The sequence below is a fragment of the Microplitis mediator genome, chromosome 1, assembly GCF_029852145.1.
Source record: "Microplitis mediator isolate UGA2020A chromosome 1, iyMicMedi2.1, whole genome shotgun sequence".
NCBI lineage: Eukaryota > Metazoa > Arthropoda > Insecta > Hymenoptera > Braconidae > Microplitis > Microplitis mediator.
The window spans coordinates 1,712,821-1,726,483 of record NC_079969.1 but is presented as its reverse complement, the minus strand read 5'-3'; the positions used below and the strand labels follow the sequence as shown (position 1 = coordinate 1,726,483).

Here is a 13,663-nt window from a genome sequence, read left to right as displayed (position 1 = left end):
TACTTGAAATATACTTACCGATAAGCTATGTCGAGTACTTTCAACAATTGGCGGTCCCAATGCAATTTCCAGGCCTTGGTATTCCCATAATTAGCATCCACATCATCAACAACGCTCCTCATAGTTTTGAGCGTATCCTTCCACGCGACCTGACTCCCGATCAAATTAACGATCTCGCCTTTCAACAAATTAGCGACCAGGTCCCTCAAGTAGATATGCTTAGAAGCGAGTTCGGAGTTCTGTCTTGCGAATTTTTGAACCTGAAACCAAAAACTTGTAGCTCGTGACCCAAAAGCCTAAAGCTACTTACATATTCTTTGAGCCGAGTGATATAGACATCGATAGCGTGCAAGTCGGACCAAACGACTCCCTTCTGTTCTTGAACCGCACGCGCGAACTCCATGGCCGTCGTCAGCATCAACGGTCTCTGTGAGGCTATCATACGGTCGCCAATCGTATTATGAAAGTTGGCGATCTTCTGCAACTCGCGTGCGCGGCCTGCCAACGCGCCTGCGCGTTCCACAAGACTTTTTATCTCGCGTGGCAGCTCAATACCCTGGCCCGAAAGCGCTCGTGCCTCTTTGATCAGAGTCATTAGTCGCGGATCGTAGTTGACCTTCATCATACTAGTGCCGACAAGTTCTACAACTGCTGAGTCTGTTCCAAGCGTCAGTTCCTTTATGGCAATTGACTGTTGGGTGTCTTTTATCTATGAACATTCAAGGAGTTGAAAATTTATAAGACGCATGCGCACTGGTAGCGCGTAACTTACCCACGCTTCCACTAGGTGCGCGCGTTTAGTTTCGGCTTCACGCGCAGCCACGTGGATTCGTTCGGTAGCGGGTTTGTAATTCGGCAGATCATTTAGCAATTCTTTAGAGAGTTTTTCTAAGTTTTTTAGTTTATTTTCAGCGTAACGTGCAGCCTGGACTTCTTGGAGTATATGTGGAGTATCAAGAAGTTCTTTAACATCTGGACCTGATTGATAATTTTCTAGAAAATAAGATACTTTTTAGACTGTAGGCTATGACGCGTTGGTGCATTAGGACTTACCTATGATGTCATCAATGGCAGAAAATAAATTCTCACGCTCTGTTCGTAGATTTTGTTTGATCCTTGGGCGCTTTATCAACTCAGTATAACGCTCGACCTCAGAGATCAAAACAACTGGCGTATCTATTTCGGCCAATTGTTTTTTCAATTTTTCAGTGACACGTTCTTCAGCTGGCGCTAGATTTTCTTCAAATCTGCGCTTGATTCGCTCCCATTCCATAGTTTTCTCGAGATCAAAGAGCGTCTTGTAATCCTCGAATTGGTGAAGGAGATTTTCGGTATCAAGACTCTGGCGTTCGGAGTCAGTCAGCAGACGCGTCAACTGCCGATACTGGAGTCGTATTTCTGCGGTTTGTCTGGAAGAAAAATGATCAATTGATTAAGCAATTGGTAGCATCCAATGACTGAAAGTCAGATGACTTACTTTAGGCGATCCCCAATCTGTGAACACTCGGCTGGAATGACTGGAGAACCCTTCCAAGGATGTAAGGACTGATGTGGCCAAAACAAACTAGTGTGACGTTCGCAAGCTGACACCCACTTCTCGCAGATTGATGAAGCTGTCCAAGTTGCTTCATCTTTCGATCTCGAATCTTTGTGAGTGACTTCATTTAGGAGTAATTGAACTAACGTCAGAATCTCGCGCCCGATTATATTGAGGAGCGTCTTCATTTTTGCTTCAGTATAAATCGGGGTCTCCAGTTTCCATAGATCATCTATGTACCCGCTGATTATTTCTATAGTCTCCTCTAAACCCGACAGACCATCGCGAGAGGTCGCTGCTGTTTCCAGCTCGGTCCTGATGTCTTGGATCAGTTTAATAGCATCCTGTATCGCTTTTTTCTCGCTGGTTTTTTTCGAATGTTCAAACTTTTGGCGCCAGTGAGTTTCTTCCTCCTGCAGGCTCTCTGGGTCTCGTGGACCCAGAATGTCTTCTTCGATCTTTTTCAAGCAGGTTAGAGTGACTCCGGATGACTGAAGCGTTGGGTTCCATACCTGACGCACTGATTCAAGGAACGTCGATCCAGGATTCCCGATTGTCGATGCCACTTGGACGAGATCGTGGAAGTTATCGACCGTTACCTGAGATGATCTCAGCTTAAAAGAAAAAAGAGTTACTATTAGAACTTATTTTCTGGCTAAACCATCAGAGATACCTACAAAATTATAAGAAACAAACTTGTAGCTCTTAAAATTTTCTACAAAAAAGATTCTTATAAATTTTCATGTAAATCCAGTAGTTTAGCTGCTGGATATCTTCAAATTTGGCCATTACCAAATCGGCAAAAAAAAATTTAATCGTAATCATTCTTTCAAGTGTTCATATAAATGTATAATTAATTAGCTTTGCTCAGGGAGATACATAAGTGTATCAGGATCTCTTTTGAATATTATATTTTTATTAGTCGTTTTATCACGATGAGTAATACTGCCGTTACGCAAACTGCTCGAATTACCCGCGAGTATTATTTTATCATTGCATTTGACAATATGATAGTTATCATGCTTTTCAATTGAATAACTGTCGCCTTCAAAGGTAAATGACATCGAATTATTTGCATTATTCCAATTAACTGTTTTAGGCTCAATGGTTTCATCAAATAGCTGAGACCAATTTACCGGTGCTGCGCCGCTAGAGATACGAATTCCTGTACCAGGATCATTAGGAGAAGCTTTCAAATGAATTCCGTCAGTTCCGTAATGAATATCTTTGTCATTTAATATCAATTTCAAATCCTTACGAGACTCATTTTTAATTTCGTATCGCATAACTAAACCATTGTCTGTACAAACACCGATTTCAAATATTTCAACCTTTGGTCCATAGAAAGCATGAAATTCATATTTATTCGACCAGTACAATAGTTTTTTATTCTTATGGTTACTTAAATGCCCAATATAAGATTTGATGTTTTCGCAGGATTTCGGAAGAGTGTAAGTGCGGGCTTTATCTGTGAAAGCTGTAAACTTATTATCGTTGTTCTTAGCAAATGAAATTACACCCGGTTGAACTTGTAGTTGCTCCCACTGTATTCTATTATTATATGAACTATAATCAACTTCCGTGAGGTATAATTTACGCATTTGAATCCATCCAAGAGCGAATTTCTGATTCCATTTATCAAACTCATAGGCAGCGATGCCCTCACGTTGAACGCGCACCGAAAATACAAATTTTTCTGACTTGAATACCCCGAGACCAATGAAAGGAAATATATTTACGTCGTAATTGGGATTCCTTTCGTAATTCGGCCAGAACCTTTTTAAAATTCCTGTACAACCTATTTTTGGTTCCCGGCTAAACAGACCGTAGGGTATAAAATCCAATTTCGGATGAATAACTTTATCAAGTATTTTCATTATAGAACTCCCTATAGTCGATTTAAAACCAAGCGCCCTGTACGTATTGATATAAAAGTCCCCAAGTGTAGTTATATATGAGAAACTTGGAATATTATGGTGACAAATACATGAATAGTCCTCATAAATACCATTTTTTACATCGTTACTTGAATTGAAGTGTGTTTGCATTTCTTTATCAAGCTCCGAAAATAAATTTGATTTTACTTCCTCTTCAAAACGCGGATGGTTGTATAAATAATTCGTCAGCAAACGTGGGATCGCTATATAGACAAAGTTGACATGTTCGTGAGTCGAGCCTAGTGATTGATTTAATTTCGGCGTTATCTCAACAATTCTTCTGTGGCATATATCTTTTATCAATTTATTTTTTCCGATGTACTCGTACATCGCTAGCATACGAGTAAATGAAACGGAAAAACTGTACCAATTATCGCGCCAAGGTGGAACGTTCTTTATACTTATCAGATTTCCTAGTTTTCCATCCATTTTTATTATTAAATATTCAACAATTGTTAAACAGTCGGTCTTTTTATTGTCTAATTGATACATTGATAACAATGCGATTCCAAAGTCACTGAGCTCTCCAGTTTTTGGTCTTACTATAGTTTCTGTTGAATCTTCGAACGTTACTGTCTCCATAAATTTGGCTTGAAATGAATCCTGCAGATGGCCAATATAGTCGGCGGCTTTTTGTTCATCTTCTGGATTTATCAATTTATCAATCAAGCATCGTTTTATCCGCTCTAACTTTGCATCTGAAGGAGATTTGAGAACATTTAATGAAATGCACAATACTATTACAATAATTTCTACTATAAGTGTAATCAAAGCTACTTTTTTTATGTTTTTCATGATTTTTTTTAAATAATTGCAGAACTCGTCGTCTTCTATAATAAGACAAATAAAAATAAAAATTTATTTCAAATAACAAGTCGATAATTTATGATAACAAATAAGTATCGAATAACGATACACTGGAATGTTCTATAAATTTATTATAATTTTTTAAAACCTTACTAATTTCGATACACGGAGAGAAATTTATACGGTAACCGTTTCTATGTTAACGCATTTTTGCCTTAGACTACATCTCTTACTAGTACGCGCTGGCGTAAAACAGTGTTGTGGGCTTCAGCCAAACACTATACTGGCAAAAGGAGACGGAGACCGTCCAAACTACTTGCAACAAAATGTTAGATGAGCTGTTTTACACCTTAAGAGTGTTGAAATAACACAAATATGCCGATTTTCATTATTACAAGAGTTTAAAAATTTTTTAAATCTTTGTTTGAGGAATAGTCTGCCGGTTAGATAGTTAACTCTATTGAAGCGAAGTATTACGTTATAAATTTGGTGGCCTTAACCCTTTGGAACCATCGTATAGAGAGATTCTCTCACACTTTTTTTAAAACTTTTTTTTCTTTCTAAATTCAAATGGAACGACCCCCTGAAACTTTTTTTACCTTACTAAAATTTAATGCTCTAAATGATACTAAAAAACCAAAATTTTTTTAACTTGAAAAATAAAGAAAAAAAATTATTTGTTTATTAACTGTGAGAGTTTCTCTCATCGCGTGAGTTAAGTCAGGCACAAAAAAATTGCTGTTCGTATGACTTCGTTTCATTTCGGCTGTCTCCGTGGTTTCTAGCCGCTATTTTGAATGTATATAGATATACAAATAAACAGTATTCTAAAAGTTGTTTACAAGTGTACCTGTATACCAGTATTTTAATTAAAATACAAAAAGTAATAATTTGTAAAGAATTATTATTTAATTCTTAGTATTCAAATAAATGATACTATATATTGTATTTTGCTTGATATATAACCTATAATTGTTTAAATATTTTTTAAATTTTGCTCTTGGCGCTTGCGCAATAGTCGTGAGATTTTCTCTCATCACGATAGCAATGACTGTGGTACGGGAGACGTATGTTCTGAAGGGTTAAAAAAGGTCGTTGTGGCCTTGAGAAAGACCGTTGAGTATTGCGTTAAGAGTTTGAGATGACGATGAGTTGGTTCTTAAAAGAACCGTTAAGATGGCGAGATGTTATGTTTGACTTGGAGGTCTGGTTGACTAGCTCTGAAAAGAGCTAAGACAACTTGAAAGTTAGTTCTGAAAAAAACTATTGTTATTGAGAAGTAGCTAGAGAATATTCAAGCCTTGATCGCTTAAGTATCTACTAGTTAGTTACAGCTGATAGCCTTGCTCGCTATCTGAAGAGTATTCTTTCCAGTTGGACTGATCAAGAATGAATGCGCTGCCGCTCTCAGATCCCCTTCTTTTATACCCGAGAGTCGGGTTCCAGAATGTTCTCCTTGGAGGGGGAAAAGTCGGTATCTGCGCTCCAATGAGATGACTTGATTGAGAGGAGAGGGGTTAAAGTTAAGAGTTGGCCAATGAGAATTCTTGAGTGAGGCGAGAGAAGCTAGATTTTGCAACTGCAATGCTTTTCAGTCCATGCTCAGTGAGACTTCGAGTCATTGCAGTCTTTCTCCATGGTCCGCGCGATGTGAACAATCTTAGTTCGACCTTTCTATCGCTACCGTCCTTCTTACGGTATTATATAAAATTACATATTTATATATTAGAAAATATTTATTTTTGAAAATTTGCATGATTTATGTTATTTTTTCCAATTATGTACACCCTGATTGTAAGGTCCGGATAGATATCTAGTGTTAAAGATAAAAACACGTTCATAAATGTGGTGAGCCCTGATTCCAAGCAATCGCCGGAAAATTTCAATCAAGGGCTGAAATTCGCAGGGGATTTTTTTTCAATCTTCACAACAACATTTTTAAGTGGGAGAAAATAATCCACCCTGATATATGCATAAGTATGATTACCCCATGCAAAAAAAAATCCATGTAAGAATCTAGCTTAAATCTCTAGATCGATTCTTGCAGTCTCGAAGTTATCTAAAGAAATACTATCATCAATTTTGATCTTTCGCAACAGTTTATGAGCTAGATACCTTCAAAATCGGCCTTTACCAAATCGGCAAAAAAAAATTTAATTGTAATCAATCTTTTAAATGTTCATATAAATGTATAATTAATTAGCTTTGCTCAGGTTTATACATAAGTGTATCAGAATTTCTTTCGAATAATATATCTTTACTACTCTTTGTATCGCGATGAGTAATACTGTCTTTACGCAAACTACTCGAATTGCCCGCGAGTATTATTGTATCATTGCATCTGACAATATGATATTGACCACGCTGTGTACCATGATGTTCAATTATATACTTATCGCCGTCAAAGTTAAATGACATAGAATTATTTGCATCATTCCAATTAACTATTTTAGGCTCAATGGTTTCATCAACTAGCTGATACCAATTAACTGTTACCGGTCCTTCGCCGCTAGGGATAAAAGTTTCTGAACCGGGTTTATTAGAAGAAGCTTTAAAATGCATTCTTTCAGTTTTGTCATTAATATCTTTGTCTTTTGATATCAATTTCAATTTCTTACCAGAATTATTATTAATTTCATGACGCATAACTAAACCATTGTCTGTACAGACACCGATTTCCGAAATTACAACATTTTTTCCATAGAAAGATTCAAATTTATATTTATTGAACCAGTACAGTATTTTCTTGTCACTACGAGTTTTCAAATGTCCAATAAAAGATTTTATTTCTCCACATTCTTTTGCAATAGTGTAATATTCTTGGTCACTTGTGAAAGCTGTAAAATTATTATCGCTGTCCGTAGCAAATAAAATTACACCCGGTTGAACTTTTAGTTGCTCCCACTCCATTTTATTGTCATATGATTTATAATCAACTTCTGTGTGATATAATTTACGCATTTGAATCCATCCAAGTGCCAATTTCTGATTCCATTTATCAAACTCATAGGCAGCGATGCCCTGACGTTGAACGCGCACCGAAAATACAAATTTTTCTGATTTGAATACCCCGAGACCAATGAAAGGAAATATATTTACATCAAGATTTTGGTTTCTTTCGTAATTCGGCCACTGCGTTTTTAATGAAATTTCACGAGATATTCTCGAATCCCGGCCAAATAGACCGTAGGGTATAAAATATAATTTCGGATGGAGAATTCTGTTAAATATTTCCGCTACAATAGTACTTATATTTTCTTCAAATTTGAGCGCGCGATATACGTTGAGATGAAAACCTCCCAGAATGTTTATTCCTGAGAAAGTCGCGACGGCGTTACCGCGAATACACGAATAGTCTTGATAAATACCATTGTGTATATCATTATCTGTCCTAAGTTTCAAATTCATTTGTTCTCTAAGATTATCAAAAGATTCTGATTTTGTCTCTATGTCATATTTCTCAGGCTCGTTCTTCCTGAGTGTTAATAAACGTGGGATCGCTACGAGAAGAATGTCACTTTTACCTTTGAACTCAGAGCCCAATGAGGTATCTAATTTCGGCGTTATCTGAATAATTCTTTCGTGACAAATCGTGATGATGTCTTTATTGTTTCCGATGTACTCGTACATTGCGAACAAACGATTCAATAAAACGGAATAATAGTACCAATTTTCATCCCAACGCTTTTTTTTATCTTCGCTTACTGGCCCTTCTATTTTGTCATGTATTCTTTTTATTAAATCTTCAACGTCTTTTAAATACTGAGTCTTTGTATTGTCCAATAGGTACAATGATAACAGCGCAATACCAAAGTCTACGACTTCATATAATTGTTCCTTGAGTTCGGTTTTAAATGTATTCGCGGGATTTTCATGATACTTTTCCGCAGTTATTGCATATTTTGGATCTATGAATCTACTGATCATAGCTGTTTTTATCGGGTCCAACTCGCCTTCTGGATTAGTGCGGAATGCAATGAATGTAATGATCGATACTATTACAATAGTTGCTATTGCAAATATAAATAAAGTCTTTTTCGTCATGTTTTTTAGATTTGATTCTAAATAATCGCATAACTCGTTCGTCTTCTATAATAAGGCGAATAAAAAATGAAAATTTATTTCAGATAAAAGTCGATGATTTATGATAAGAAATGAGTATTAAATTACTCGACACTAGAAAGATCTATAAATCTATGACAATATTCATAAATTTTTTTCGAAAGAGCAATTTCTATATTGGCCATATGCCGTCGCGATGACTATCATTGATGCGAAAAAAAAATGATTAAATTCGGTACTAAGGAGCTAGGGAATTTGATAAGGAATTCATCGAACGCTAGTAGAAGTTTGTCATTGGATCGGGTAACGCGATATCCGTGACGGAAGTTTTCGTCGGTTTTCACAGGCGTGATTTTTTGAATCTTTGGGTGCGATTATCTAATGAACTAATTGAGATAATTGGAACTTTTTTTTAAATTACAGCTAAAATCATGTAGAATAGAACAAAAGTATAATTTCTATCGGTTAATTACTATTAAGGTAGTACGAGCCCCAAGGCAATTATGAATAAAGGGCTTGAGTTTTTTTTATATGAATTCCCTCGCGGTTTTGGAAATACCGAAATAATACCGGAATTATACGGTATAAATACTGCATAAATATGGTATTATTCAAGTTATTTTGGCCAGTTTTTTTGCCGCATTACTACCAAAAATTTACGAAAAAAATTCAGAATATTTACGGTAATAAAACAGAAAAAATACATTTTAACAGCATTAAAACCGTAATTATACAGCATATTTTCGGCATTTTTGCAGCATCAAACCGTTCTACCCGGAACAAAAATTATATATAATTATATAAAATTTTATTTAATTATATATACTTATGTATAACATTATAAAGTTATATGTACAATAACTGTCATGAAAAAAAAAAAAAAAAAAAACCCGCCATCTCGTGGGCTCGATCCCGAGTCCTAATGATTTAAAGCCTGATCTGTTTACCATTATGCCAAATCGCTTATTCAAAAGTTGACACTAATTGTATTTATATCTATACAAACAAACTTAAGAAAATTGAAAACCTCAATTTTCCCGGATTCTTATTTTCACTTACATTCTTTTGTTTCAATAAGAAATGTGTGAACTAATAGAATAAAATATAAAATTTTACACTTGGCACATTTTCGATGATTTTAACCGCAGAAGCAAATATAAAATAAAACCAAATTTTTTACAATTTTTCACTATATCAGGATAAATCTGGCAAAATCGCAGGATATCTACGGTATAATTACCAAAAAAATACGATTTTATTATTATAAAATTATCGCATTATTGCGGTATTTATATAGCATTTTTTCGGTAAAAGTTCGGCATTTTTATAGTAATTTTACTATAATAATCTGGTAACTCTACAGTATAAGTACAGCAAAAAAACTGCCCAATATAACCATATTGTTACCAAATTATTACGGTAAATTAACGGCATGTGTATAAATGCCGAAAATTTACGGCATTTTTACGGCATTCGCAAAACCGCGAGGGACCGTACACATCATTGAAAGAGGTAGTAAATAATTTAATATTTTGGAGGTTAAGTCTTTACGAAAATTTTATTTATTTTATTTATAATTTTTAATTTATGATTTCTAGATTGTTGTTTCTTAATTGATGTATTATTTAATAACATAACATTTGACACTTTAAAGGCATTACACGAAACATCAAACTATGAACTGCGCCCGAATGCTACCGCATGCTCAGAGCAGCCTATCCCTACCATGCCTCCCGCTCGTACTACCGTAAAACTTAGATTCTGTCTAAAAAACCAGAGCTATCCGAAAAAAAATAAGAAACAAACTTGTAGCTCTTGAAATTTCCTACAAAAAAGTTTCTTGTCAATTTTTATTCAAGTCCAATAGTTTACATGCTTGATGTCTTCAAATTTGGGCTCCACCAAATCGGCAAAAAAAAAATAATTGTAATCAATCTTTTAAATGTTCATATAAATTAATCATTAATTAATTTTTGTGAGGTTTATACATAAGTGTATCAGGATTTCTTTCGAATAATATATGTTTATGACTCATTGTATCGTAATGAGTAATACTGCTATCACGCAAACTGCTCGAATTACCCGCGAGTATTATTTCATTATTGCATTTTACAATGTGATATTTACCATGCTGTTCGATTGAATACTTCTCGCGATCAAAGGTAAATGACATAGAATTCAATGCATCATTCCATTCAACTGTTTTAGGCTCAGTGTTTTCATTAAATAGCTGACACCAATTAACTATTACCGGTCTTTTGCCGCTAGGGATCGAAGTTCCTGTACCGGGATCTTTAGGAGAAGCTTCAAAATACATTTTTTCAGTTTCGTAATTAATATCTTCGTCATTTAATATCAATTTCAATTCCTTACCAGAATTATTATCAATTTCATAACGCATAACTAAACCGTTGTCTGTACAGACACCGATTTCCGAAATTACAACATTTTTTCCATAGAAAGATTCAAATTTATATTTATAGAACCAGTACAGTAGTTTCCTGTCACTACGAGTTTTCAAATGTCCAATATATGATTCAATCTCTTGACAAAAACTTGAACGAACGAAAGGACCGTCGGTTCCGTTTGGATTTTTGAAATTTTCAAAATTATCATATGAGGCATTACCAAATGAAATTACACCCGGTTGGAATTTAAGTTTATCCCACTTCATTACAATTTTATCTTTATCTTTATATTTACTATAATCATTTCTCAGGAGATATAATTTACGCATTTGAATCCATCCAAGAGCGAATTGTTGATTTTTTTTATCGCTTTCGTAAGCAGCGATGCCTGTACGTTGAACGCGCAATGAAAATACAAATCTTGCTGATTTGAATACACCGAGACCGATGAAAGGAAATATATTTACGTCATAATTTATATTTCTTATGTAATTTGGCCAATGATTTCTTAATTCTCTATCCCAAACTATTTTTGGATACCGGCTGAAAAGACCGTAGGGTATAAAATCCAATTCCGGATGGAGAATTTTGTCCAATAATTTTCTTACGAACTGACTTCTATTTTCTTCGTAACCGAGCGTGTGATATGCATTGAGATAAAAACCTCCGAGTTCAGTTACCGCTAGAAAACTTGCGACTTTCTTATCATGAATACACGAATAGTCTTGATAAGTACCATTTTTTACTAAATTATCTGTCCTGGGTTTTAAAGTAATTTGTTTTTGAAGCTCTATAAACTCATTTGTTCCTATATCTACTTCATATAGATCCGGCCTGTGCTTTTTAAGTGTCAATAAACGTGGAATCCCTAATAAGATGACGTAATGATCTGTCCGGACCCAGCCTAATGATTGATTTAATTTCGGTATTATCTCAAGAATTCTACGGTGACAAATGTCTATAATTTCTTTATCTTTTCCAATGTAATCGTACATCGCGAGCAAACGAGTCAATGAAACGGAACAGTGGTACCAATCATCAGCCCAAGGTATTGTATGATCATTACTTACTGGCCCTCCTAGTTTTGTATTTATTCTTCGTATTAAATCTTCTACGTCTGCTAAATACTGAGTCTTTGTATTGTCCAATTGGGACATTGATAACAGCGCAATTCCGAACGGAACGACTTTTTCTATCTTTTCCCCAAGTTCGGTCTTGAATATAGTCTCCTCATTTCCATGATACTTTTCTGCAATTTCCTTATGTTCTTCTCTTATCTCTCTATCGATTAAAACACTTTTCATCGGTGCCAACGGAGCATTTGAATTAGTGCGGAATGCAATGAATATAATAATCGATATTATTTCAATAGTTACTATTGCAAATATAAACAAAGCTCTTTTCGTCATGTTTTTTAGATTTGATTATAAATAATCGCATAGCTCGTTGCCTTCTATAATAAAGCGAATAAAAAATGAAAATTCATTTCAGATAAAAGTCGATGATTTCTGATAAGAAATGAGTATCGAATTACTTGAGACTAGCCCTATCCAAAAGGTCCCACAGAATCCATTAGAATGGGTCAAAAGCCGCTTAAAAACCAATACAAGTCTGGAGGATTCTATGCGCTTTTTGATCCATTTGAGTGGATCCGATGGGAATTTTTGATAGGGAGAACGCCCTATAAATCTATGACACTCCCTAACGGACCCAAATTACGGTAAATTACGGTAATCCACCGTAAAATACCGATTTACCGTAATTTACGGTGGGTTTAATGAATAAAATTTTTTCTTTATTCTAACATATTTATTCATAATTATTAAGATTATACAGTTACAGCCTCAGCTAGGAGCTCAATTTGTTAATGAACTAATGCAGAATGAAAAAGATATAAGTAACTTTTGTCGTATTTATTATAGTTAATGAGATATTGCTATTTTAAAAACAAAAAAAAATTTTTTTCTTAAATTTTTATAAATAATTGCAAAAAAATTATATAAATAATTAAGTTAGAGCTTTATTTTTGTTACAAATTTGTTGAGTAGCTAATTGAGAAAAAAAAAAGTCTTGATGAATTTGTTGTATCTGCAATAGTTTATAAGTAATATTAATAATAAACAAAGAAAAGCAGGCGCGAAAGGTAAGTTTGAATATACAAAATAACTAAAAATTAAATAAAAAATCGAAAAATTAATTTTTTTAACAAAGTTGATATTGGGCTGTTATTGTTTTATTTTTTAGAGTAAAAAAAAATATAAATTAAAAATTCACTTGTTTATAACAAATTGTTTATTGTATAAACAATTTAAATTTGAATAAAATAAAAAAATTTTTTTCAGACATCAAAAAGCAAGATGAATAATGATTTTTAAAGAAAAAAAGGTTCCTTAATTTTCATAACAAGTGGTAGAAAAAAATAGTTAATTAACAAATGCGTTTTTGAGTAATAAAAAAATTTTTTTTAAAACGGTTTTTTTTTTTTTAAATCATAATTTTCATCAAAGATTGTGTTATGAAAAAAAAAATTCTGATTATCTTATAAACAACGCATTTGTTTATAACAATTTTTTAAACAATATGGGATAAAAATTATTAAAAATCATTTTTCAGTGGCTTATGATCATAAGAAAACGGACCCATAACAATATTATAAAAAAAATATTTTTTTCAATGTTTAATCGAGATTGATAATTTTTTACATCAGTAAATTGTTAATAACAAAGTGAAAATTAACAATTTTTTAATTTTTCCAGCGGGAATCTATTCTATAGCCTTTGGAAAATAGCTCCATGAAAGGAAAAAAATTCCAGATTAAAAGTTTAACAATTATTGCACTTTCAATGTTGATGTTCATGCTACAAAAAATTGTTAATTAATTAATGGATAACTAATTGAAAAATCGCGATAAA

The 13,663-nt window shown here is 33.9% G+C and overlaps 4 protein-coding genes across 4 annotated transcripts in view; all 4 read right to left on the bottom strand.

The window, feature by feature from the left end:
* Window positions 1-13,663, bottom strand: part of LOC130676065 (cytoplasmic dynein 2 heavy chain 1) — a 38,029-nt gene that overhangs the window by 11,677 nt on the left and 12,689 nt on the right. Inside the window, exons 2-6 of the mRNA XM_057482456.1 lie at window positions 1,478-2,151; window positions 1,054-1,409; window positions 773-993; window positions 311-709; window positions 19-260 (exon numbers count right to left, since the gene is read on the bottom strand). Coding sequence (XP_057338439.1) covers window positions 19-260; window positions 311-709; window positions 773-993; window positions 1,054-1,409; window positions 1,478-2,151 — 1,892 coding nt within the window. The remainder of the gene's footprint in view (window positions 1-18; window positions 261-310; window positions 710-772; window positions 994-1,053; window positions 1,410-1,477; window positions 2,152-13,663) is intronic.
* LOC130678141 (uncharacterized) lies at window positions 2,356-4,294 on the bottom strand. The gene has a single exon (XM_057485178.1). The coding sequence runs from the start codon at window positions 4,267-4,269 to the stop codon at window positions 2,395-2,397; it is 1,875 nt and encodes a 624-aa protein (XP_057341161.1). The 5' UTR covers window positions 4,270-4,294; the 3' UTR covers window positions 2,356-2,394.
* On the bottom strand, window positions 6,429-8,366 carry LOC130678430 (uncharacterized). Its single transcript, XM_057485650.1, has one exon. The coding sequence runs from the start codon at window positions 8,323-8,325 to the stop codon at window positions 6,481-6,483; it is 1,845 nt and encodes a 614-aa protein (XP_057341633.1). The 5' UTR covers window positions 8,326-8,366; the 3' UTR covers window positions 6,429-6,480.
* Window positions 10,285-12,194, bottom strand: LOC130678336 (uncharacterized). Its single transcript, XM_057485533.1, has one exon. The coding sequence runs from the start codon at window positions 12,158-12,160 to the stop codon at window positions 10,310-10,312; it is 1,851 nt and encodes a 616-aa protein (XP_057341516.1). The 5' UTR covers window positions 12,161-12,194; the 3' UTR covers window positions 10,285-10,309.